Source organism: Siphateles boraxobius, unplaced genomic scaffold (assembly GCF_051911475.1).
Source record: "Siphateles boraxobius isolate OS27281-9 unplaced genomic scaffold, OSU_SipBor_1 99, whole genome shotgun sequence".
Classification (NCBI taxonomy): Eukaryota; Metazoa; Chordata; class Actinopteri; order Cypriniformes; family Leuciscidae; genus Siphateles; species Siphateles boraxobius.
Window position 1 is genome coordinate 739,482 of NW_027509229.1, and position 25,259 is coordinate 764,740.

The 25,259-nt window shown below is 47.2% G+C and overlaps 1 protein-coding gene across 9 annotated transcripts in view; it reads left to right on the forward strand.

Moving 5' to 3' along the window:
• Nucleotides 1–25,259, forward strand: part of LOC143733367 (IQ motif and SEC7 domain-containing protein 1-like) — a 136,089-nt gene that overhangs the window by 91,842 nt on the left and 18,988 nt on the right. For 7 of the 9 annotated variants that reach the window (XM_077225059.1, XM_077225068.1, XM_077225063.1 and 4 more), the window contains 11 exons: nt 6,176–6,455; nt 6,633–7,789; nt 15,989–16,150; nt 16,317–16,439; nt 16,638–16,804; nt 17,287–17,426; nt 17,570–17,599; nt 19,645–19,770; nt 19,877–19,976; nt 20,300–20,461; nt 20,975–21,154. In XM_077225059.1, the coding sequence (XP_077081174.1) occupies nt 6,176–6,455; nt 6,633–7,789; nt 15,989–16,150; nt 16,317–16,439; nt 16,638–16,804; nt 17,287–17,426; nt 17,570–17,599; nt 19,645–19,770; nt 19,877–19,976; nt 20,300–20,461; nt 20,975–21,154 (2,627 nt within the window). Of the gene's footprint in view, nt 1–5,571; nt 5,702–6,175; nt 6,456–6,632; nt 7,790–15,988; nt 16,151–16,316; nt 16,440–16,637; nt 16,805–17,286; nt 17,427–17,569; nt 17,600–19,644; nt 19,771–19,876; nt 19,977–20,299; nt 20,462–20,974; nt 21,155–25,259 lie in introns of those variants that run through there. The other 2 variants (XM_077225067.1, XM_077225060.1) reach the window with 2 other exon arrangements.

The following is a 25,259-nucleotide window of genomic DNA, read 5'->3' on the forward strand; positions in this document are numbered from 1 at the left end:
TTTGGTGGCTAGAGGATTCTGGGAGGTTATTAAGTAGTTGCTTACTGGACCAAATGCAAATAGACCCAAGCCAGAATATCGCTGTGATATTTTGGTTTGTCCATTACTCAATTTAAGCCTATTGTTTTGTCTGATTGCTTTGAGAAGTTACACAGCTCTCATTCACAAGCTGCATGATTTGTGTTGTGACCCAGGTCTCTGGGACAAACAGTGCAGGACCAAGTGTGAGCAATTATAACAATGATGCATTCCTTAACAATTCCTTAGTCTTGGAAATCAGGCCATATGTGCTGTTCAAACGTTAACAGAGCGGAAATCAAGACTTATTATTAATAAGTAATCAGCAATAATCTCATAAGTGTTGAATATGAACAAAGCGAATGTGATGTTTTATAGCATGTTCATGCTCTTAAAAATATCTGTAGTGACTAGCAAACCATCAGACACACTGCATCTTATTCTACAAATGAGGAAGGGCACTTGAATTCTTATGATCATTGAAGCATTAAACATGATTTTTCTAACTACCTCCTAATATTGATGGAATAGTTGCATGGCGCCACAGATTGATCTACAGCTGTGACATCACTGGAGCTGCATAAAAAAGGGGATGTTTGCACAGAACGGCTCCTGCTTTACACTGCGCTGCTTTTACATTGTTTACTATGTTAACGCTAGAGGGATGTTTCTGGTTTAAACCAAAACAGGTTTGGTGTGAATGGCCTCTGGGATAGGTTCAGCATGAGAATGCAATCACAGAAGTACAGGACTGTACATTAACTTTTTTTGCACATAGCACTGGTGCTACAGAGGTCGAAAGTTTTGTAGCACAGGCCAAACAGTTGTAATGGAGTTCATCACTTTCAGAGGCATTGATGTTCCATAAAGTGCACAAAAAATACAAACCATCACAAAAATTGTTTTTAGGAAAACGTTTTATTTATTTGCTAAAAATGGAAGAGTGCAGAATCATAGCACCTCTTAAACCCCAACATTACACATCAAAGTAGAGCAGATCTGTGGGCAGACACCACTAAATAAAAACTCTTGTTTGCAAACTAGCACTAACCTATCCCATGACACTCCTCTACGAGACTGTCAACATTTGCATCTTTTCTTGAGTTTAGTGCACAGTGTGTGTGTCACAGTTCTAGCATGTCTGCTGGCACTCTTTTGTATTTGGTCTCCTGGCCCTTTTAGAAGAGGTCATTTATTTAGCCACCGCCAAATTTTGGATTGAGTTCCTCCATCGGGCAGCATCTGCGCTGATACGGATGAAGTCCTCGGCACTGGAGATATGAGGCTGCTGCGGGGAGTGTTCCTCATTCTTCATTCGAACCCTCGCTCACACTGAGTGGAAGAGATTGGCATCACAAGCAGTATTTGAGCTTGCAGCTACAAAACAAGAGCTGTTGGTCAGCATTGAAAGTTAATCACGTAAAATCCTTTTTCCACTCGGGGTTATTGTCACGTGTCTGTCCTGTCTTGTATTGCACTTGGGTGTCTTTGTTATGTTGGGCCATGTGCTCTCGTTATTGTTTCATCCCTCCCCCTTGTTACCTGATTAGTGTTTGAGTTCTTCCACCTGTTCCCCCTTGATGTGTACCCTTTTTAAGTCCCCTCTTGTTTGCAGTCTTTGTCGGATTGTTGTCATATGTTTTCCCAGTTTCTGTGTGAGGGTCTTCGTGCTCAGAGTCAGTGTTTGTTCTTCAGGTTCAGTTTTTGTTTAATGTCTCATTTATTGTGTTTTCCCCCTTGTGGGTTTTTGCTTTGTGTTTTGTTTTCTTTTGTTAATAAATCATCCGTTACTGCACTTGAGTCCTCCTCTCCACTTTTTGTAACTGTAACGTGACAGAACGATCCGACCATTTGAGGACTCAGCAGCATGGATGACGATGATTTTGACTGGATGGATGAAGACGCTTGCATGGACGACGATGACTTGGATTGTCCAGACTACACAATCGCTACATTTGGATCGACCCAGTTTTCCACTATCTTTCATGACGGAATTACTCCGTCCTCTAACGAATCCGGCAGAATGAATATTTTTCAGGCCCTCGCTTTTATGGTTCATCAAAGGGAGGAGTCGGAGCGTCTGGCCGGGTTCTCGGGGACCCGTGGATGTCGTAGAGGAGGAGGAGAGGGTCGAGAAGAGGCTCAACACCACTCTCCATCCGGGCCCCCCTTCGATCCTGGGCCAGTGAGGGACAGCTTAGAGCCTACTTCTCGCCGTCACGGACGTAAAAGGAGGAGGAAACGCCCATCTGCACAGCGAGAGACTGTTCACGTCCCGTCTGCCCAGCGAGAGACTGTTCACGTCCCGTCTGCCCAGCGAGAGACTGTTCACGTCCCGTCTGCCCAGCGAGAGACTGTTCACGTCCCATCTGCCCAGCGAGAGAGTGTTCACGTCCCGTCTGCCCAGCGAGAGAGTGTTCACGTCCCGTCTGCCCAGCGAGAGAGTGTTCACGTCCCGTCTGCCCAGCGAGAGACTGTTCACGTCCCGTCTGCCCAGCGAGAGACTGTTCATGTCCCGTCTTCCCAGCGAGAGACGGGTCACGTCACGTCTGCCCAGCGAGAGACTGATCACGTTCCGTCTGTCCAGTCTGGGACAGAGCCAGAGATCCCCTTTGGCGTGGCCGCCAAGGTTGTGACAGACTATCTGGAGCGTCGGGCTCGGATCTTGGAGATGCCAGTCTCTGCTGTTCCAGAACCGGAGGCAGAGCTACTGTCGGCTGTTCCTGAGCCGGAGCTAGTGTCGGCTGAGCCGGAGCCAGTGTCTGCTGTTCCTGAGCCGGAGCCAGTGTCTTCTGTTCCTGAGCCGGAGCCAGTGCTTGCTGTTCCTGAGCCGGAGCCAGTGCCTGCTGTTCCTGAGCCGGAGCCAGTGCCTGCTGTTCCTGAGCCGGAGCCAGTGCCTGCTGTTCCTGAGCCGGAGCCAGTGCCTGCTGTTCCTGAGCCGGAGCCAGTGCCTGCTGTTCCTGAGCCGGAGCCAGTGCCTGCTGTTCCTGAGCCGGAGCCAGTGCCTGCTGTTCCTGAGCCGGAGCCAGTGCCTGCTGTTCCTGAGCCGGAGCCAGTGCCTGCTGTTCCTGAGCCGGAGCCAGTGCCTGCTGTTCCTGAGCCGGAGCCAGTGCCTGCTGTTCCTGAGCCGGAGCCAGTGCCTGCTGTTCCTGAGCCGGAGCCAGTGCCTGCTGTTCCTGAGCCGGAGCCAGTGTTTGTTTCTGTGTTTGTGTCTGTCCTAGTGGCCGTTGCTGTTCTGGTGGCTGTTCCTGAGCCAGAGCCTGTTCCTGAGCCGGAGCCAGTGCCAGTGTCTGCTCCAGAGCCGGAGCAAGTGCCAGTGTCTGCTCCAGAGCCGGAGCAAGTGCCAGTGTCTGTTCCTGAGCCGGTGTCTGTTCCTGAGCCGGTGTCTGTTCCTGAGCTGGTGTCTGTTCCTGAGCTGGTGTCTGTTCCTGAGCCGGTGTCTGTTCCTGAGCCGGTGTCTGTTCCTGAGCCGGTGTCTGCTCCTGTGCCGGTGTCTGCTCCTGTGCCGGTGTCTGCTCCTGTGCCGGTGTCTGCTCCTGTGCCGGTGTCTGCTCCTGTGCCGGTGTCTGCTCCTGTGCCGGTGTCTGCTCCTGTGCCGGGGTCTGCTCCTGTGCCGGGGTCTGCTCCTGTGCCGGGGTCTGCTCCTGTGCCGGGGTCTGCTCCTGTGCCGGTGTCTGCTCCTGGGCCGGTTGCTGTTCCTGGGCCGTGGTCGCCCGAGTGGTCGTCTCCGGCCTGGCCGCCCGAGTGGTCGTCTCCGCCCTGGCCGCCCGAGGTGTCGTCTCCGCCCTGGCCGCCCGAGGTGTCGTCTCCGCCCTGGCCGCCCGAGGTGTCGTCTCCGCCCTGGCCGCCCGAGGTGTCGTCTCCGCCCTGGCCGCCCGAGGTGTCGTCTCCGCCCTGGCCGCCCGAGGTGTCGTCGCCGCCCTGGCCGCCCGAGGGGTCTTCGCCGCCCTGGCCGCCCGATGGGTCTTCGCCGCCCTGGCCGCCCGATGGGTCTTCGCCGCCCTGGCCGCCCGATGGGTCTTCGCCGCCCTGGCCGCCCGATGGGTCTTCGCCGCCCTGGCCGCCCGATGGGTCGTCTGCTTCGCCCTGGCCGCCCGATGGGTCGCCTGCTTCGCCCTGGCCGCCCGATGGGTCGCCTGCTTCGCCCTGGCCGCCCGATGGGTCGCCTGCTTCGCCCTGGCCGCCCGATGGGTCGCCTGCTTCGCCCTGGCCGCCCGATGGGTCGCCTGCTTCGCCCTGGCCGCCCGATGGGTTGCGGGCTTCGCCCTGGCCGCCCGGTGGACTGTCTGCGTCGCCCTGGCCGCCCGATGGACTTTGTGTTTCGCCCGGGTCTCCCAGGACTAAACGCTTTGTCCCTCCCGTCCCACCCTGGTCTGTCCCACCCTGGTCTGTCCCGCCCTGGTCTGTCCCTCCTGTCCCGCCCTGGTCTGTCCCTCCCGTCCCGCCCTGGTCTGTCCCTCCCGTCCCGCCTGATGGAGCGTCTGGTAGCCGCTCCGTAGGGAGGGGGTAATGTCACGTGTCTGTCCTGTCTTGTATTGCACTTGGGTGTCTTTGTTATGTTGGGCCATGTGCTCTCGTTATTGTTTCATCCCTCCCCCTTGTTACCTGATTAGTGTTTGAGTTCTTCCACCTGTTCCCCCTTGATGTGTACCCTTTTTAAGTCCCCTCTTGTTTGCAGTCTTTGTCGGATTGTTGTCATATGTTTTCCCAGTTTCTGTGTGAGGGTCTTCGTGCTCAGAGTCAGTGTTTGTTCTTCAGGTTCAGTTTTTGTTTAATGTCTCATTTATTGTGTTTTCCCCCTTGTGGGTTTTTGCTTTGTGTTTTGTTTTCTTTTGTTAATAAATCATCCGTTACTGCACTTGAGTCCTCCTCTCCACTTTTTGTAACTGTAACGTGACAGTTATATCTATAAATCTTCCTTTTTGTTTCTCCCTTACTTTGATTTAGTAGAATTGCTTCTGTCGATTCTTCATCATGGGCTCGTTTGGGGTTTTCGTGGATCACTTGAAAATAGCGCTTAATTTTTGCATCAACTAGCAACTACGTAGAAATTATGGGTGCTTTACTTAGGAATTGTGGGAAATGGAGTTGGACAAAATTACTCAATGCAGCTGGGACATGAGTTATAATCACACAATAGACTACAACTACCAAGTATAATAGCAGTAGCCCATCAATCTCACACGCAAACAAGCACAACGATCACTTTTACAATCACGTTATTAAGCGGCTGTGTTATGAACATGCAGAACTGCATCACACGCGTGCTACAGTGGTACATTTATTAATCGCACAGACCAATCTGTTCATAGCATGTGCGACATATATGTCGCACTGTACAGCCCTGCAGAAGTATATTTTGCATATTTTTATATCTCAGCTGGTACTAGAAATGGTACACTTGGTTTAACTTGAAGATCTTGAGTGCATCTTTAGAGAGCACAGAACAGTGTTTGCCAAGCCTATTCCTGGAGCCACACCAACAGCACACATTTTCCATATCTCCCTTATTTGACCCATCAGGTCTTTAAGACTCTTCTAATGAGCTGATGAGTTCAGTCAGGTGTGACTGATCAGGAAGAGTTTGAAAATGTGTACAGTTGTGTGCCTCTAGGAACAGGTTTGGGAAGCACTGATATGAGAATGACTGTACACTTGGATGGATTCATCAACATTAGAAAGGGTAAGAAAAAAGGGTACACATTGTTTTGATGGTCCACTTTAGACATGCTACTAACTTTAAGTAGCTTTGCAACTACATGTCAACTAACTCTCATTAGAGTATTAGTAGACTGTTCGGTTCGGGTTAGCTTTTAGGGTTCGGGTTTGTAGAATAAGTTGACAGTATTAGTACTTGCAAAGTCAGTATAATGTCTAATGGAGCATCAAAATAAAGTGTTAGCAGATATTAAGCAGACAGTCTACTAATACTCTAAGGACTGCTATTCACATGTAGTTGCAAAGTTAGTAGAATGTCTTAAGTGCACTATCGAAATAAAGTGTTACCAGAATGTTTTTTTTTTTTTTTGCATAAATAAGCACATGCTCTGAAGCCAGCAGAAAGTTTGCATGAGAACCTTGCAAAGCTTGTTAGTTATTGAAACCCATTTTACCATGTCAATGTGTATTACATGTCTTGCTTTCCTTTCTTGTCTAGTGTGGAGGGGAATATTCAAAACAGTGAGCCTGGCCCTTCCTTGGACACCAGCATAGGGTATGGCTGTGGCCCTGTCCCCCACAGTTCTTCCTTGAGTCCTGACCAGTTTGAGGGCTCAGTGTACAGCCACAGCATCCAGCCAGGCCCACAGCGCCCTCAGCGACCCAAACTACAACACTCTCAGTCCATCCTCCGCAAGCAGGCAGAGGAGGAGGCCATCAAACGCTCACACTCCCTCTCTGAAAGCTATGAGCTCTCCACAGACCTGCAGGACAAGAAGGTACAGTGTCATGGCTAATTAGTACTGGACCAGATATACTGCATTTTGTAGTTTCCGCTGAGTATCAGTAATGTTGTGTTTCGAACTGGCCTCATCTTGTTTAACTCTAAACACTATTGTTTATGTGTGTTGTACCCCCTAATTAACCCTAATCACTTTATTTCCTGGTTTTCACAGGTGGAAATGCTTGAGCGGAAATACGGGGGCCGTTTCATAACCAGCCATGCTGCACGCACCATCCAGACAGCTTTCCGCCGATACCAAATGAACAAGAACTTTGAACGCCTCCGGAGTTGTATGTCGGAGAACCGCATGTCCCGCAGGATTCTTTTGTCCAACATGAGGATGCAGTTTTCCTTTGAAGGAGCCGAGAAAGTCCACGGCTCTGTTTTTGAGGGGAAGCAAATGTCTCTCCTGGAGGATGCCAGCCAAGTAGGAGCCATGGCACAAGCCGGAGAGATGGTTCCTGTTATACTGGAGGCCCCAGAACCTCAAAACGATTTAACAGATACGATCACAGAGCTAGAGGACACTTTTTCAAGGCAAGTAAAGTCATTGGCGGAGTCAATTGACGATGCATTGAACTGCCGTAGTCTACGCAAAGAGGAGATCCAGCCTGAACAAGCAGTTTGTGTGCGCCAGGAAGATGAGCTCCCTCAGCCTGAGGAGCAGCACAAGCTGGAGGAGATCTGTGACGTGACACTCTTCATCGATGAAGAGGAGCTCACTCCACCGGTCCGGCCTCATCTGCCCTCCAGCACCCAGTCTGAGCCGCCTGGCGGCTCCTCGCAGGAGTACTGGTCCATGGGGGCCAAGGAGGACAAGGTAGACAGGGTCACTAGCTACAGGAGCCCTCCGTCCCTCGAATGCCAGGGGCCGCAGCTCTGTATGGACTTACCCCTGTTGACCATTGAGCCTCCCAGTGACAGCACAGCAGATACAAGCCATGGCTTGGGCCAGCCACAAAATAACCATGAACGAACCGTAGCAGGACCACAGGCCAGTCCCAAAAACATCTCACAGGGACTACCTCCCAGAGTTCCCTTGCTTTCTCAAGACGAAGAGCCCCTTAGACACCGGCAGGTGGAGAGCCACCTTCCCACCAACGGCAACCGGCAGAGCAAGACAGAATCAGACTTTTCAGATGGAGACAATGACAGTCTCAACAGCAATTCCAACTCCATTGACACAATAAACTCAGAGTCCTCATCTCGAGATAATCTCAGCAAGCAGACCTACCACAAAGACACACGCAACAGCTGGGACTCTCCGGCGTTCAGCAGCGACCTCATGCGCAAAAGGCAATACCGCATTGGCCTCAACCTCTTCAATAAGTATGTATTTCAATGACACAATATTTACACAAAATACACATTTCATCACCAGAAGAACTGGTATGAATGGAACCTCTGGTTTGAGGTGCATATTATTTCTGTGTGAATGGGCTTAATTCTGTCCTTGTAATAATAATAATATATATATATATATATATCAGTCATTATTTATACAGAATAGCGCTTTTTACAATACAAAGCAGCGATAACAGGACAATAATGGAACAAAGATTGTTTTGGCTGTACAGCATGCAGACGATTCTTATGCAGACGATACACAGCTGTACCTGCCGTTGAAAGCTGGTGATTCAATTCAACCTTTGTTGGAATGCATTGGGGACATTAAGAAATGGTTAGCGCTTAACTTTCTCCAAATTAATGAGGACAAAACGGAAACTATTGTTTTTGGTTCCCCAAAATTGAGGAGCAGTACTATTATGGAGCTAAGCAATTATTTTCCTTCTGTTTCCTCCCAGGTTAGGAACCTTGGCGTCATCATGGACTCAGAATTGTGCTTAACTAAACAAATAAATTCTGTTGTTAGGAATCGTTTTTATCAATTGCGGATTATCTCAAATATTAAACCGTTTCTGTCAGCACAAGACTTGGAGAAGGTTATTCATGCTTTTATTACCTCACGCTTAGATTATTGTAATTCTTTGTATCTGGGTCTTCCGCAGTCATCACTTGCTCGACTCCAGTTGGTACAAAATGCAGCTGCAAGGCTGCTGACCGGGACAAAGAAATTTGATCATGTCACCCCAATTTTAGCGTCCCTTCATTGGCTCCCGATCCGTTTTAGAATTCAGTTTAAAATTTTGTTGTTTGTTTTTAAAGCTCTTAATAATCATGCTCCATTTTATATTACTGATCTTCTTACTCCTCTACCACCATCCAGATTAAGATCTGCAGACAAGGCTCTATTATCAATTCCCTGCTCCCGTTTAAAAACTAAGGGAGACAGAGCTTTCTCAGTTGCCGCCCCCCGTCTATGGAATCAATTGCCTCTGGACATCCGCCTTGCACCTTCCAATTGTACTTTTAAATTAAAATTGAAAACATATCTCTATTGCCTGGCGTTTGATACTTGATATCCTGTCTCAATGTTTTGTTTTTGTTTGGTTTTATGCTTCTGTGTTTTTATTTATTTATTTTACTTTACTTTGTTCAGAACTTTGGATAGCTTCGCTATGGTTAAATGTGCTTTATAAATAAAATTTACTTACTTACTTACTTACAGCAGATCTAGAAGAGAGTCACTGTCCAGCTCAAGTAAGTTTTTAATTGATTAATTTCTGTTGTAAAAATCATTGGTTAATAATGATTAGAGGCCATTAATTTAGAGGCCATGTACACAACACTGTTGTCAACTGAAAACAGAAAACTTTTAATGCGTTCTGGACATACATTAAGCTATACGTAAACTTTGAAATAGATTTCAAAGTGCAAGTTTTTGAATGAGTTTTGAAAACGATACCATTATCATCTCTGTGTAAACTTCAAAAACGCAAATCTGTGAAAACAGTGACGGCGCGCACATGCATACTACATGTTTCATCTATAGGCATGCGCGTATGAATGCGTATGTCTCTGCAAAGTGACATGGCCAATTACTTGTCTGGCTTGCATAATACAGTGTTTTTAGTTTAGTCGTTTCCGCGGATCCGTGTGAACGAGAAATATTGTCATAATGTTGACATCTGTACAGAGGAAAAAACATGGGAAAATACATTCAGCTTTGGGTACAAGGGAGTATTCCAGAAAACGTCTATGGTTACGTATGTAACCCTCGTTCCCTGAGTAGGGAACAGAGACGTTACGTCGGATGACGACGAATGGGGTTTCGCTTAGAAAGCCTATCAACTTCGAGTATTACAAAACGAGCCAATGGCAAAGAAATGCCATGGGTATGCGGAATTTGCATGGCGTCACTCCGCCCCACCTCGTGGGTATAAAAGGAGGAAGCCGGCAACATGCAGATATGTTTCTTCGCTGAGGAGCCAAGACTGAGCTCAGGCGATCCCCGCGGTACAGCGGAGAGTGGCAGGCAGACGTAACGTCTCCGTTCCCTACTCAGGGAACGAGGGTTACATACGTAACCATAGACGTTCCCTTTCGTTGTCACTCCGAGTTACGTCGGGGGGGGGGGGGGGGGGGGACTTAGAGAATACACATATGACCCGAAGGAACATATGGAGAACACTGGGGTATCCAGCCGCAGGTGGAATATTTCAACCCCAGGGGTGGCAAGGTGGCTTGCCAAGGGAAAGACACATGCTCAGAGAGGCTTACAGTGGAAATACACATGTGGGGGTCGCTCAGGGGCGGGGACCATGCACACGGGAGGCACCTAGCCGACGCGCAGGCAATAAACACTGGCGCCAATGTCAGGAGTGCTGGAGGAACTCAGGGCTTTCGGGAAAGCTCACCTGAGGAGAATATCGCACGTATCCAGTCCATGGAGTGGAATGGCGAGCAAGCGAAGACACCTGAGCGGGTCCAGTACTAACTGGTTGAAGCTAGTACATGAGAGGACACTGGCTCCACTCGGAGATTGTAGAATCTGGCGAATGTGTTAGGTGTCGCCCAGTCTGCAGCTCTGCAGATGTCTGTTAGCGAGGCGCCATGCGCTAGAGTCCAAGAGGACGCCACACTCAGGGCGGAGTGGGCAGTCACACCAAGGGGGCACGGTCGACTTTGCTGCTGGTATGCCAAAGCAATTGCGTCCACTATCCAGTGAGACAACCTTTGCTTGGAGAGAGCCTTTCCCTTCAGCTTCCCACCATAACAGACAAAGAGCTGGTCTGAGGTCCTGAAACACTGCGTCCTGTCTACATAGGCGCGGAGAGCGCGTACTGGACAGAGCAGTGCTAAGGCTGGGTCTGCCTCCTCCAGGGGCAGCGCTTGCACCTGGTCCCGGAAGGGAGTGGTAGGAACCTTGGGCACATATCCAGGCCGGGGTCTCAGGATCACGTGAGAGTAAGCCGGCCCGAATTCCAGGCACGCTTCGTCAACGGAGAATGCGTGCAGGTCCCCTTGATGGAGGCCAGTGCAACCAGGAGCGCTGTCTTCATAGACAGGAATTTAAGCTCAACTGATTGCAGGGGCTCAAATGGAGCACTCTTCAGGGCAGTTAGAACCACTGAGAGGTCCCAAGAGGGAACGAGAGGAGGGCGAGGCGGATTTAGTCTCCTCGCTCCTCTCAGGAACCTGATGACCAGGTCGTGCTTCCCCACCGACTTACCTTTGATGAGGTCATGGTGTGCGGCAATAGCGGCAACATAGACCTTCAGGTTGGAGGGAGACAGCCTTCGCTCCAGCCCCTGTTGAAGGAAGGTAAGCACAACGCTGATCGAGCATCTCCGGGGGTCTTCTCGGTGAGAAGAGCACCAGCTGACGAAGAGGTTCCACTTCAACGCATAGACGTGTCTCTTGGACGACGTCCTAGCGGAAGTGATGGTAGCCACCACCGCTGGTGGTAGGGTACTCAAACCTGCCTCGTCCCATCGAGGAGCCACACGTGGAGGTTCCAGAGATCGGGACGAGGGTGCCATAGGGTGCCCCGTCCCTGAGAAAGAAGGTTCTTCCTCAGAGGGATCGGCCAGGGAGGTGCTGTCGGGAGGAGTACTAGTTCGGGGAACCAGGTCCGGTTGGGCCAGTAAGGGGCAACCAGGATGACCTGCTCCTCGTCCTCCCTGACCTTGAGCAAGGTCTGCGCAAGAAGGCTCACTGGGGGAAACGCATACTTGCGGCCCTGCGGCCAGCTGTGCGCCAGAGCATCCGTGCCGAGCGTGCCCTCGGTCAGGGAATAAAACTGGGCGCAATGTGTCGAATCGTGGGAGGCAAACAGATCTATTTGTGCGTCCCCAAACTGGTCCCAAATCAGCTGGACCGACTGGGGATGGAGTCGCCATTCTCCAGGGAGTGGCTGAAGCCGTGAGAGCTCGTCGGCTGCACAGTTCAGCGCTCCGGGAATGAAAATGGCTCGAAGCGACCTCAGATGCCTCTGACTCCATAGGAGGAGGTAGCGGAAGAGTTGTGACATACGGCGGAAGCGTAGACCACCTTGATGGTTGATGTACGCTACAGTGGCGGTATTGTCTGAACGGACTAGTACGTGTTGAACCCTGAGCAATGTCCGGAAGCGGAGCAGGGCAAGGCGTACTGCCAACAACTCGAGGCAATTGACATGCCATAGCCGCTGGGGTCCGAAGCACTAGGTCCCTGTGTTCGCAAACCTGATCTCGAGAGTGAGCTTGGATCAGCCAGTCGTCGATATAACTCAGGATGCGAACCCCGTGTTCCCGCAGGGGAACAAGGGCAGCCTCGACGACCTTCGTGAAGATGCGAGGAGACAGGGCTAGCCCGAAAGGGAGAACTGCGTACTGGTATGCCTGCCCCTCGAAAGCAAACCGAAGGAACGGTCTGTGTCGAGGAAGGATGGAGACATGAAAGTAGGCGTCCTTCAGGTCGATCGCTGCAAACCAATCCTTGGGCCGTATGCAATCGAAAACACGTTTGGCAGTGAGCATCTTGAACGGCATCCTGTGAAGGGAGCGGTTCAGCACACGCAAGTCCAGGATTGGCCGTAACCCACCGGGTTTCTTGGGGGACAATGAAGTAGGGGCTGTAGAAGCCGGACCTCATCTCGGCTGGAGGGACAGTCTCGATTGCACCCTTCGCCAGCAGGGTGGCAATCTCTGCTCTCATGATGGGGGCATTGCCACCGACCAAAGTGGAGCGAACTCCCCTGAAGCGGGGAGGAGACCGTGCGAACTGAATCGCATAGCCGAGCCTGATGGTCCGCGCGACCCAGCGGGACAGACGGGGAAGCTCTAGCCAGGCTCCCAGGAACTGAACCAGCGGGATCATGCGAACCACAGGCGTCCCCCCGGAGGGGCAGCGAAGCGGAGTAACTGGCCCAGACGTGGACGGCATAGCGGCCCGATGTGGGGGCACAGCTGGCAACCGCGCCCTGGCAGAGGGGGCCAGGGGAGGACCAGGCTGGTCTTCCCGCGGGGGCCTGCTCTGCCAGGGGTCTGGCGACAGAGGGGGACAGGGGCGAAGCGGTCCGTGGACGGCACGCCGTGTCAACCGCCTCTGGGACAGAGGGGGGCGAGGAGAGCACGGCTTGTGGGCGGCGCTCTGTGTCGCCCGAGAACTCTGTGAGCTCAGGGAAGAGGGGATTGTTTCTGTTTTTAACCACATTAGGGTGCTGCCCACCCGTGGGTGAGCAGCGGGGAGTGGAGAACAAAAGATTCTCCCCCGGCCCTCCACCGGGGGAAGGAGTGGACCTGCTACCACCTCCTGAGAAACAATCATCATCCCTGAGCAGCCCGTCTCAGGAGCGCCGCTTGGCCCGGCGTTTAGTGGGGGGCGGGGCAGGAGAGGGCTGTGGCGCCTTCTTGCGGCATTCCTCCGCGACCGGCCCCGGGTGGAGGCTGCTGCGTGGTCCGGGCGGGAGGGGCGGGAGCCGCAGGAGGGCGCCCTCGGCGGGAAACAGGTCGAGGCGTCTGCCCGGCCGGCTGGGTGGAGGCAGAAGCGGGCCGGCGGGGCAGAATGTGTCTGATGGCCTCGGTCTGTTTCTGGGCAGTTGAAAACTGTTGGGCAAAATCTTCAACCGCACCGCCGAAGAGGCCGGCCTGGGACAAGGGGGCGTTAGGCAGACGGGTCCGCTCCGAGTCCCGCATGTCGGCCAGGTTCAGCCACAGATGTCTCTCCTGGACCACAGCTGTGGACATCACCAAACCCAGGGAGCGCGCGGTAACCTTCGTCGCCCGGAGAGCAAGGTCGGTCGTGGCGCGCAGCTCATCAAAGAGCCCTGGGTCTGTCCTACCCTCGTGCATGTCTCTGAGCATCTGGGCCTGGTAGACCTGCAGAGTGGCCATAGCATGCAGTGAAGCAGCTGCCTGTCCCGCCGCTCTGTAAGACTTCGCCACCAGGGTCGACGAAAATCTACAGGCCTTGGATGGGTGCTTAGGCTCGCCCCGAGAAGAAGCACTCTGAGGACATAGTTGCATGGCAACAGAGCGTTCAACCGGGGGAAGCCCAGTGTACCCACGGGCAGCTGCCTCATCGAGGGGAGGAAAGGCGGATGAGACCAGCGAGCGGTCCCGAGAAGACAGGGGGGTCTTCCAGGACTTCGAGATCTCATCATGCACATCCGGGAAGAAAGGTATCGAGGTTTGCAGAGGACGAGGTCGGCGGCCTTACCCAAAAAACAATCGTCCAGCCGCGAGCGCTCGGGACAGGGTGGAGGCCTCCACTCAAGTCCGATGCTCGCGGCTGCCCGGGAAAGCATGGCCGTCATCTCCGGATCAGACTCGAGCACAGCCGTATGCACACCGGAAGGTGGCAGCTGCGACAAGCCCTCACTTCCAGAAGACTCAAACCCACCTAGTGATGCTGCAACAGACATGGCATCTTCCTCTGTAGCTTCAACTGAAACACGCGGGCCAGCAGAGGGTAGACCCGGGGGAATCAGCAGTTTGCTAGCGGTCACCGTCATTGAAGAGGGAGGCTGGGGTCGCGGACACATAGTCGGCGCCTTGTTCCAGACCGTAACCCTCAGGTCACCCTGGCCACCAGCCGCAGAGCGGGGGGTGGATGAGGGGACTCTCACTCTTGCTAGTTCACGGAGTCTCGACCGTAATGACACGATGGTCATGTTCCCACAGAGAGAACATGAGTCATCCGCGAGCGCTGCTCTAGCATGATCAATGTCCAAACATACTATGCAACGCTCGTGCCCATTAGAGTCCGATACCAATCTGCCGCAACCAGAAGTACACGGGCGAGACATCTTTAAAAAGACGTGCCACGTGTAAGCTCTTTTAGTGAGAGAAAACTCAAGTGTTGAAGCACCCGGGGAGAAACGCACCGACTGGCAGACCACTGCAACAGATCAGCAGGAAGCACGTTCTCGCCGTAGATCGCCGTCACACCAACACTCAAGGTACTCGTTTGTGAAGCTGACAATTCAGAGATGGCTTGTGGAGAGAAGAATACACTTGGCTCCGAAGCGAAAACATATCTGCATGTTGCCGGCTTCCTCCTTTTATACCTACGAGGTGGGGCGGAGTTACGCCATGCAAATTCCGCAGACCCATGGCATTTCTTTGCCATTGGCTCGTTTTGTAATACTTGAAGTTGATAGGCTTTCTAAGCGAAACCCCATTCGTCGTCATCCGACGTAACTCGGAGTGACAACGAAAGGGAACAGGTTATGTCACATACCGGGGTATGTTTATGGGTAAATAAGTGAATATCCTGAAAGTTACCTTCATCTTTGGAACCGAAAGCTGAGGTTATGTAAGTAAACATTGACACTTATTCTCTGAATATGTGGGCGAGACAGATTGTGCACAATGTGTAATTTATTCTTATCTCACACATTGTGGATCTACCTTCAAACATTTGTTTTTTGCAACAGGATGTTTTCTATGCCATATACAGGGTTTTTCAATCTTTTAGATGCCAAAGACCCTCAAGTATGATCCTCCTTGTGTGAGGGAACCCCATTCTAAAATTTAAAAGGCGTCTATATAGTTTTGTGTAAAAGGCCCAATTTACATTTTGAAGATGTATATTTTTTTGTCTAAAATATTATTTGGAAATATTTTTGATTCTATCAAATTACATTATCATGTTTATTTTTCTACTTGTTATAGTACATATATGTACTATATGTATAGTACTGCTATATGTATTATTTATTATTTATTTACTATTGTAATCTATTTTTTATTTAAGAACTTGTTGGAGCCCCCTGGGTCGTCGGACCTCAGACTAAAAACCCCAGCTATAATGTGTTTCTATGATAAAAATACATATGTGATATATCTTACCTTTCAAGCAATGTGGAACTAAACCTAAAAATAAATAATCTTTGCAAGCGCAGACTGTGTAATGTGTATTAACATGCACGAGTCAAAGATCAAAATACTATTTATTAAACAAGAATAATACGCAGACAACATGTAACTGTTCTTACAAAAGAAAAAAACGTATTTTTTCCCCGGTTCTCAGGAGGATATTATTCTGCTAGTTTTCACTCAAAGAGCTCTTCCATACCTTTTATAGCTCTTCTTTTCAAATAATGTTTTTCACTGCCTTTCTGTCTCCTCCTGCATGTCCAGTACCGGCTCGGATGCGGTTCAGAAGGATAAGAGTTAACTTGAGCTGTTCCTCTGCTTTCAGAAAGCCAGAGAAGGGAGTGCAGTACCTGACGGAGAGGGGCTTCATCCCTGACACTCCCGTGGGAGTCGCACACTTTCTCCTGCAGAGGAAAGGCTTGAGTCGACAGATGATTGGGGAGTTCCTTGGGAACCGGCAGAAACAGTTCAATAGAGATGTTTTAGAGTAAGTATTTGCAGTTTTTTCATACTACTATATACCTATTGTGTTATTAGATAAATGTCGTTTTTCATTTTATAACTGAAAAAACTTGTCGTGCAAAATGCCACTTGCTGTAGGCACAGGTTTGTGTAGATGTGGCATGTGAAGGGTGTGTGTGTGTGTGTTGCAGCTGTGTGGTGGACGAGCTGGATTTCTCAGGGATGGAGCTGGACGAAGCTTTGAGGAAATTCCAGGCTCAGATCCGTGTTCAGGGAGAAGCACAGAAGGTGGAGCGGCTGATCGAGGCTTACAGGTGCTGTCGCGTCACCAGACACGCCACACTCAAACATGCAGTTTTATCTCTGACTTAATTCTGAAGTAAATTAGAAACAACAAATAAACAAGGTAAAAAAGATAATCAAGCAGCCAAAGATGCTTCAGCACTGATTGTAGAAAGATGATGCTCATTGCATTTAGAGATGAACGATGTGTGTTGTGTGTGTGTGTTTAGCCAGCGCTACTGCATCTGTAACGCTGATGTGGTCCGTCAGTTCAGAAACCCTGACACCATCTTCATCCTGGCGTTCGCCATCATCCTCCTCAACACTGACATGTACAGCCCCAACGTCAAGCTGGAGCGCAAGATGAAGCTCGAGGACTTCGTCAAGAATCTGCGAGGTTTGGATGGAAACTCACTGTTGCTTTCACTCTATTCAACTTGTACAATTAGGTTCATTAGTTAATGTATTAACTAACATGAACTAACAATGAGCAATACATTTGTTACTGTATTAGTTAATCTTTGTTCATGTTAGTTAATAAAAATTCAAATTTTGAATAAAAATTGTTTGTTCATGTTAGTTCACAGTGCATTAACTAATTTGAAGAAATACAACCTTTGATTTTAATGACGTATTAGTAAATGCTGAAATTAATATCAACTAAGATTAATAAATGCTGAAGAAGTAATGAACCTTATGTATGAACACTAATGAACATTATTGTAAAGTGTTATGATTAAACAAGCTGACGTTCACAGGCGTAAATCAGATCCGTCGAGGATGAGCTCACTTGGACTTGATACATGGTCAAATATAGACATGAAATGCCAGTTTAGTAGCTGTAGTGTGTGTTATAGCCTTGTATGTGTGTGTTGAAAGGGGTTGATGATGGACAGGACATCCCTCGGGAGATGCTGGTTGGGATTTACGAGCGGATCCAGAAGAAGGAGCTCAAAACTAATGATGACCATGTGTCTCAGGTGCAGAAGGTGGAGAAGCTCATCGTGGGCAAGAAGCAAGTAAGAGACATTTTTCCAGACACTGACCATGTACTTTATGAAGATAATGAGAGTCTGTCCGTCGTAGTTTAAGAGCTCTTATCATTTCTTAAAAATGAAAACAGTGAATTGCATGATTCACCCATTTATCTCTTGCTTTACAGATTGGATCGCATCACCAAGGCCTCGGATGTGTAAGTATACTTCATGATGTGTGTGGCAGAGAGAGAGAGAGAGAGAGAGAGAGAGAGAGAGAGAGAGAGAGAGAGAGAGAGAGAGAGAGAGAGAGAGAGAGAGATTGTTTTTGTGATTTATGAGGACAGGAATTCATATAATGACGGGTTTTACAACGTGAACGTGATTTATGATGACATTTCTGTGTCCTCGTATTTCAAATGGCCTTAAAAACATAAAAATATACTAAACAGTGTTTTATTAAAAATGTAAAAATGCATAAAGTTTTGTGTGATGGGTAAATTTAGGGGTCGGGTTAGTGTGTGTGTGTGTGTGTGTGTGTGTGTGTGCAGGGCTGGACTGGTAATCTGGCATACCGGGCAAATGCCCGGGGGGCCGACGTGCTTTTTGGGCCGATACATCTCATATTTTTATTTTTATTTATTTTTTACGGCCCATAAAACTCGTACATCGGCAGCCCATTCGTTTTGTTTTGTTTAATTGACGGCGCTGGGTTAGTGCCGATGTAATGCATTGGTCAAAAAAAAAATTCATATATTTTATGCAATGACAGACCGGCCCATGAAACACGTAGATCAGCGGCCCATTGGTTGTTTTCTTGATTGACACTGGGCTGGCTCAATCACATCTTGAAACAAATCCCCATTTGTGTTTTGAGTGAGCGTGCAGTGTCAAGTGTACTGTGTATCTGTCTATAGTCTGAGAGATGGAGAAGAAACGCAAGGAATGTGCAGAGAAATAGCGTGAAAAATAGATATAGGCCCTTCAAGCAGACGCTGTAAAATGTGTCAAAGTATATGTGTTTTCTGCAGCAGCAGGACCTTCATCAGCTCCAGTGGCCGATGAGGAGGATAGTGAGGAGGATCAGGAGAGAGATGAGAAAGTGTAGAGTCTGTGGTAAGCAGAACTACTTTTTAAAACACTTTGGCTATGAGTGTAGGAACCCATTACCTAGTTACGCATTATTTCCACATCTGTATTGTTGACGATTACAGCAATTTACTAGAAGTTTAATGAGACGCGTTTGTATCCATGTTTTCCGCCAAAATAAAAGCTTGATGCAGTTTCCGTCAAAATAAAAGATCATGTGCTTATCTCTTTCAAGTTTATAAATTAGTACTAAACTAATTATGAAAGTTTTCTTTATTTTTCAGTGCATTTGTTTTACAATATATGGCTATTAGGCTACTGTCTTGAGATTAATTATAACTATTATTATGTAGTAGTGTAATATAGTAAATATAGTTTTATACTAAAAGAGTTTTTTTTTTTCTGTGTTTAATTTGCACACTAAAAATGGGTTGGACCTTTTAATTTTTAACATTCAAAGTGCACCAGATTGATGAATTTAACATTAAAATGCACACAATTTTCTTAGGGGGGGGCATGCCCCCAAACCCCCCTAGAGGGACAGAGGTCCACCCACCACAGTTTTACCAAAGATCCTGTGGGAAACACTGGTATTGCTATGCCAGTGCAGCTTATAGCTTGTTTTTTGATGCATCGCTGCGGAGTATAGTTCAATTGTATTAATAAATTACAATTTTGTACTTATTTCATCTGTTAACTCTCACTCGTTCCTACTCACTCATTACATGCCATTAGTCGTTTTAATGAAAAGTAGTTGAACATATTCAAGGGCGTGCAAAGATGGGTGGTGTTTATGATCATATGTAGTGGGCCAGTCTGTGCCAAAATGCCAGGCCCGATTTTCTGTCCCAGTCCAGCCCTGTGTGTGTGTGTGTGTGTGTGTGTGTGTGTGTGTGTGTGTGTGTGTGTGTGTGTGTGTGTGTGTGTGTGTGTGTGTGTGTGTGTGTGTGTGTGTGTGTGTGTGTGTGTGTGTGTGTGTGTGTGTGTGTGTGAAATTAGCTATATGGTGGGGAGTAGCCAAAAGTCCTCATGAAAAGAATGGCTTAATAAACATACTTAATGTCTTTCTAAAAATGCAAAAACACATTTTGTCTATGGGTTGCATTTACAGTAAGAGGATAGAGTATAAAAACACATAGCCACGAGTGTAACGGCATGTGTGTGTGTATGTCAGGTGTTGTCTCAGGCGCACCGCAGGCTCGTGTGCTACTGCAGACTGTTCGAGGTCCCAGATCCAAACCGGTTGCAGAAACTCGGCCAGCATCAGCGGGAGATCTTCCTCTTTAATGACCTGCTGGTGGTGAGAGCACGCAAACACACACAACACATCACAGCATACTTTCTGATATCTACAGATATCAGCAAACGTGACTCTGATCATTGTGATTGTTGCTTCTCTGTGACAGGTTACCAAGATCTTCCAAAAGAAGAAAAATTCAGTGACATATAGTTTCAGGCAATCTTTCTCTTTGTACGGGATGCAAGTGATGCTCTTTGAAAACCAGTGTAAGAAATATATACACAATCAGAAATGAATATGTAACAAAAACTTTCTTTAGTGTCATTTAAAAATGAAGGAATCAGGAATTCACCAGCAATAATCATGTAACTATACAAATAAATCACAGATAGATAGAGTCTACCTAAAGTTCCAGCATGAACACTGTATGGAATGCAGTTATGTAGCTTAATTCAGTGATTTTATTGACATTTTTGTTTTTGACTAAATATAAAAGAATGATATTTTATTTCTTCATTTCATGGCACTCTCAGTCCTTTACATGAATTTTTCTGAAGTAAAATGACGTTTATTTTCTCATTTTTCTCAGTCTATCCGAACGGTATCCGGCTGACTTCAGTCATTCCAGGTGCGGACTTCAAAGTCCTGATCAATTTCAATGCTCCCAACCCTCAGGACCGCAAGAAATTCCTCAGCGACCTGCGAGAGTCCATCGCTGAAGTCCAGGAAATGGAAAAGTACCGGATAGAGTGTAAACAGACCTTTATTCTTCCTGATCCTCATCTTTTCCAGACCCGGTTGTGAGCGGCCCATGCAGATCTCAGACATCACTGAGCATCATGAGACAGTGAACAGATGCAGAATTAGAGTTAGGATTAAAGAGAGCAGAAACTGAGAAAAGGACTCTTTCAGAAATCTTCATAGTTAACATAAGACTTCTGCTTTTGTTTTAAAGTATCATATTAAATGTCATTTGCATGTTTACCTGTCAGAGTCTGGGCCACTTTCACATGTGAATATCAATCAGATGAACGTCAATGTTGTTTTTACATTCATCCTAATTTCTCGCTTGGCTTCGGTTCAAATATTTGATTGCATATTAACTTCGCTGTTGTCGGCTTCATTTCTGATGGACATACCAGGGTAATTTTGTTTTTTTGCTATAGTATGTTATGGTAAGAGTAGTATGAGGTATGATGCTCTAGTTTGTTCGAGTGGTAGTGTGTGCTATATGAATGAACTGTGTGTGTTTGGATGTGCGCAGCGGAGCTGGAGAAGCAGAAAGGGGTGGTCAGGCCCAGTATGTCTCAGAGCATGTCTGGCCTGAAGAAAGAGACGGGGAACGGCAGCATGGGCCGCACTAGCCTGGACGACTCCTACGCAATGGGAGAGGGACTTAAGAGGAGTGCACTCAGCAGCTCCTTACGGGATCTCTCTGAAGCAGGTGAGCTCACTGTCTGGTGGACACTGGAGACACTGGACAGGGGATACACAAATAATGGCACCCTTGAAAATATGAAAATTTGTTTTTGCAATTTCTCAGTCTTTCATTTAAAATATTCACAAAAAAATCTTTGAATTAAAGTCAAATAGTTGAAAGAAACAAATAAAACATTAAGGGCCCTATTTTAACAGTCTAAGCGCATGGTCTAAAGCGCATGGCTCAAGTCTGAATCCACTTTTGCTAGTTTTATCAGTACAGAGTTAAGGGAAGGAGGCCTTCACAAGGGAGATAGTAGTGACACTTCAGGAGTGCGTTGTCGTCGTGTCCAGGCGCAGGTCCTTCATCAGATCCGGATACGGCCTGGATCCGGCAGACTGCGGTAAACCTCGGGATAAACAGAGAGACTAATATTAGTGTAGATGCCATTTTTCTTATGATGTACAAGTACATCAGGATTTATGGGAAGTGTTCCCGGTTCCGGCTGATCTAAACTATGCAGCCTAACATTGAATTATAGAAGTCTATAATGTGTTATGTGTATGCTAGGCCAAAGAGATGTGTTTTTAGTCTAGCTTTGAACTGACAGACTGTGTCTGCTTCCCGGACAATGTTAGGAAGATTGTTCCAAAGTTTTGGTGCTAAATAGGAAAAGGATCTACCGCCAGCAGTTGATTTAGATATTCTAGGTATTATCAACTGGCCGAAACTTTGAGATCGCAATAGATGTGAAGGACTATAATGCGTTAAGAGCTCGCTCAAGTACTGGGGAGCTGAACCATTTAGTGCTTTGTAAATAATCAGCAATATTTAAAAATGTATACAATGTTTAATAGGGAGCCAATGCAGTGTTGACAGAACCGGGCTAATATGGTCATACTTTCTGGTTCTTGTAAGAACTCTAGCGGCTGGGGACATATAATTTTATATTTAACAATATTATTACAAAATTATTTTCCTGTTATCTCTGTAAAGCTGCTTTGAAACAATCTGTATTGTAAAAAGCTCTATATAAATAAAGGTTACTTGACGAATTTTGGACCAGCTGTAGTTTGTTTATTAAGCGTGCAGGGCAACCACCCATAATAGCATTACAATAATCTAGCATTGAGGTCCACTTCCGCATAGTTCATGCTTATGAACTAATTATTCCGCATTTTTCATTGTGAGCATATGACATAATTTAGAAATTTTTTTAAGATGGAAAAATGCGATTTTAAAAGCCGGGTTCGTCACTTATTGGAGTCCCCTGGAAACATTTCCATTGTGGTCTGTGCTATTTGCAGTGCGTTTCTGTATGTGGTTGTGTTGTGAACTTTTGCAGCGTGTTTCTGTATTTGGTTGTGTTGTGAGTACTTGGAGCACACATGTGTTGTGAAACTTATTAAGATGTTTTCTTAATTTGCAAGTGTTTTTTTTCTATTTGCATGTGTTTTCTTCGGTTGCAGCGCGTTGAGCTCTCTCGGCCACCATAGGAGGTTAAGCTAAAATGTAATATTTTCCCATATTAATATATTATAAATAATATTTTGAGTGTCACTGGTAAAATTAGATGAGTGCAGTATGACTAGTCCTAAAGGGTTTGCAGTTTGTTTTCACCGAGCCAAGAATGTTGGTGTGCAAAAGTTCAGCCGTGGTGTGAATGTGTCCATAGGAATCCACTGTTTGTACTGTAGATCTGTTTTCACTACTAATGTTTGTGTCAGAGCTCTTGGGGGTCTGAAGAAGGTTGAGCAAGGTTCATTCACAATCCTGCTACACCCATCTATTATTAAAATAATATTCTGGGTTCAAAACAAATTACGCTCAATTGATTGCCACAAAAAGAAAAGGAAAAAAATCAGTTTGAAGTTCACTTATAAAAGAAATTCATTATGTAGGTTTTTAAAGCTGAAGTGTGTAAGTTTATAAAAAACGCTTACGCTATTTCTTCTGTTAGAAACTGGTATTATTTGAGCTGTAAAGTTGTTTAAATCACCAGTTTTACAGTCATTTTTGGGTTTAAGGTTTATGGTGTATAGCAGTGGTGCTCAATCCTGTTCCTGGAGATCTCCGTCCCTGCACAGTTCAGCTCCTGCCCTGATCTATCTATCCCTCTCCCTCACTCCCTCTCTCACTCTCTCACTCACACTCTCACACACACACACACACCTGTCTGTAAAGAAGTGCTCCTGCAGGTCATGAGCTGGTTCAGGTGTGTGTGATCAGGGCTGGAGCTGAACTCTGCAGGGAGGGAGATCTCCAGGAACAGGATTGGATACCCCTGTTGTATCCACATTATTCCTGCGCCCCATGACGCTTTGAGTGAATTATGGGTGTAACTTCCGCTAACCTGTAAACAATCAGAGAAAGACTAGCTCTGGACGCAATAATATATATTTTTTGAACCGTGTACAATGACATTACATTATTCTACTCTACCTTTTCCTATTTAGCACCAAAACTTTGGAACAATCTTCCTAACATTGTCCGGGAAGCAGACACAGTCTGTCAGTTCAAAGCTAGACTAAAAACACATCTCTTTGACCTAGCATACACATAACACATCATAGACTTCTATAATTCAATATTAGGCTGCTTAGATTAGGTCAGCCGGAACTGGGAACACTTCCCTTAAATCCTGATGTACTCGTTACATCATAAAAAGAATGGCGTCTACGCTAATTTTAGTGTCTTTGTTTATCCCGAGGTTTTCCCGCAGCCTGCTGGATCCAGGCCGTATCCGGATCTGACGAAGGACTATCGCCTGGACCTGATGACAATGCAGTGCTGAAGTGCCAACTAGCCTCTCCCTATGGAGGATCCCTATACCACTCTACAGATAAAGCGTTGTGGAATTTTTCGGTTCGCGTACCTACCCAAAGTGATAAGATAAAATAAAATTCTGCATCAAAATTTATAGACAAGACAAGTAGTTTGTTTAGGCATGGTGTGTAAGGAATTACAAACCTGCGCACATATATTCAAACGCACATAACTATAGAATCAATTCTTAATGCGCATGTGAACGCCATCAGCGTCTACCACAGGTTCACGTTTAAAGTCTGTTTAGAGAGAACGGTGTCGTCTTAGCGGCCCCTAATTTAATAACAAATGATCATTTAGACGGAAGTGAATCAATCAAAACTAACTTTAGCTGGAAAAAACATTTTTCAAGAACCACTATAAAACCAAACCAATCTCTGTTACCTTAAATTATATCTTTATCTCTGTAAAGCTGCTTTGAAACAATCTACATTGTTAAAAGCGCTATATAAATGAGGATGACTTGACTTGACCTTCAACCATTGAACATTAAAAGCACATTTAATAGTGTAAAAACATCAACAAGGTACTTTAAACAGACCATGAATAACGTCTCAGGTTACGTATGTAACCCTGGTTCCCTGATAGGGAACGAGACGCTGCGTTTGAGACGCGGTGGGAACGCTCTGCGTGATTACGTCGTGAAGCACGTGTAAAATCAGTCCAATGGAAGCCCGCTACGACATAGGTGACGTCATAGACCAGGAAACTATAAAGCAACCCTGAAATCAGACCGCGATAGCTTCTGAAAAACCTGAAGCAAGTCGATCAGGGCATGCAGGAAGTATGGCAGGCAAACGCAGCGTCTCGTTCCCTATCAGGGAACCAGGGTTACATACGTAACCTGAGACGTTCCCTTTCAAGGGAACTCGAGCTGCGTTTGAGACGCGGTGGGAACCCTATACCCACTACGCCATAATGACAAATGCCCGTTCTGTGTGAGGTCCTGCGCACACTAAGAAGCAAGCAACCTCGCCCCAGGAGTGGAGAGGTCAAGGTCATAAAACCTGACAAATGTGACCAGTCACGGAAACTAGGGACACAAGTCGGTTCTGGGGCATTTTGAGTTATTCATAGATTCTGAGAGTGTAATATCCAAGCTTTCCAACGATGTGTAACATGTGGAAATCTGATAATATTTGGAGAAGTTGTGGCCATTTTAAAGTAGGCACTTAAAAAAGCTCAAAGAGGAGAAAACGAGCTAAAGATTGTGCAGTTCTCACCTGTCTCTGCTGCTGGGGGTGACAATAGGGCTCATTTACATCTCATTTAGATAAGCCATACCCCCTGTAAAGCTCCTCCA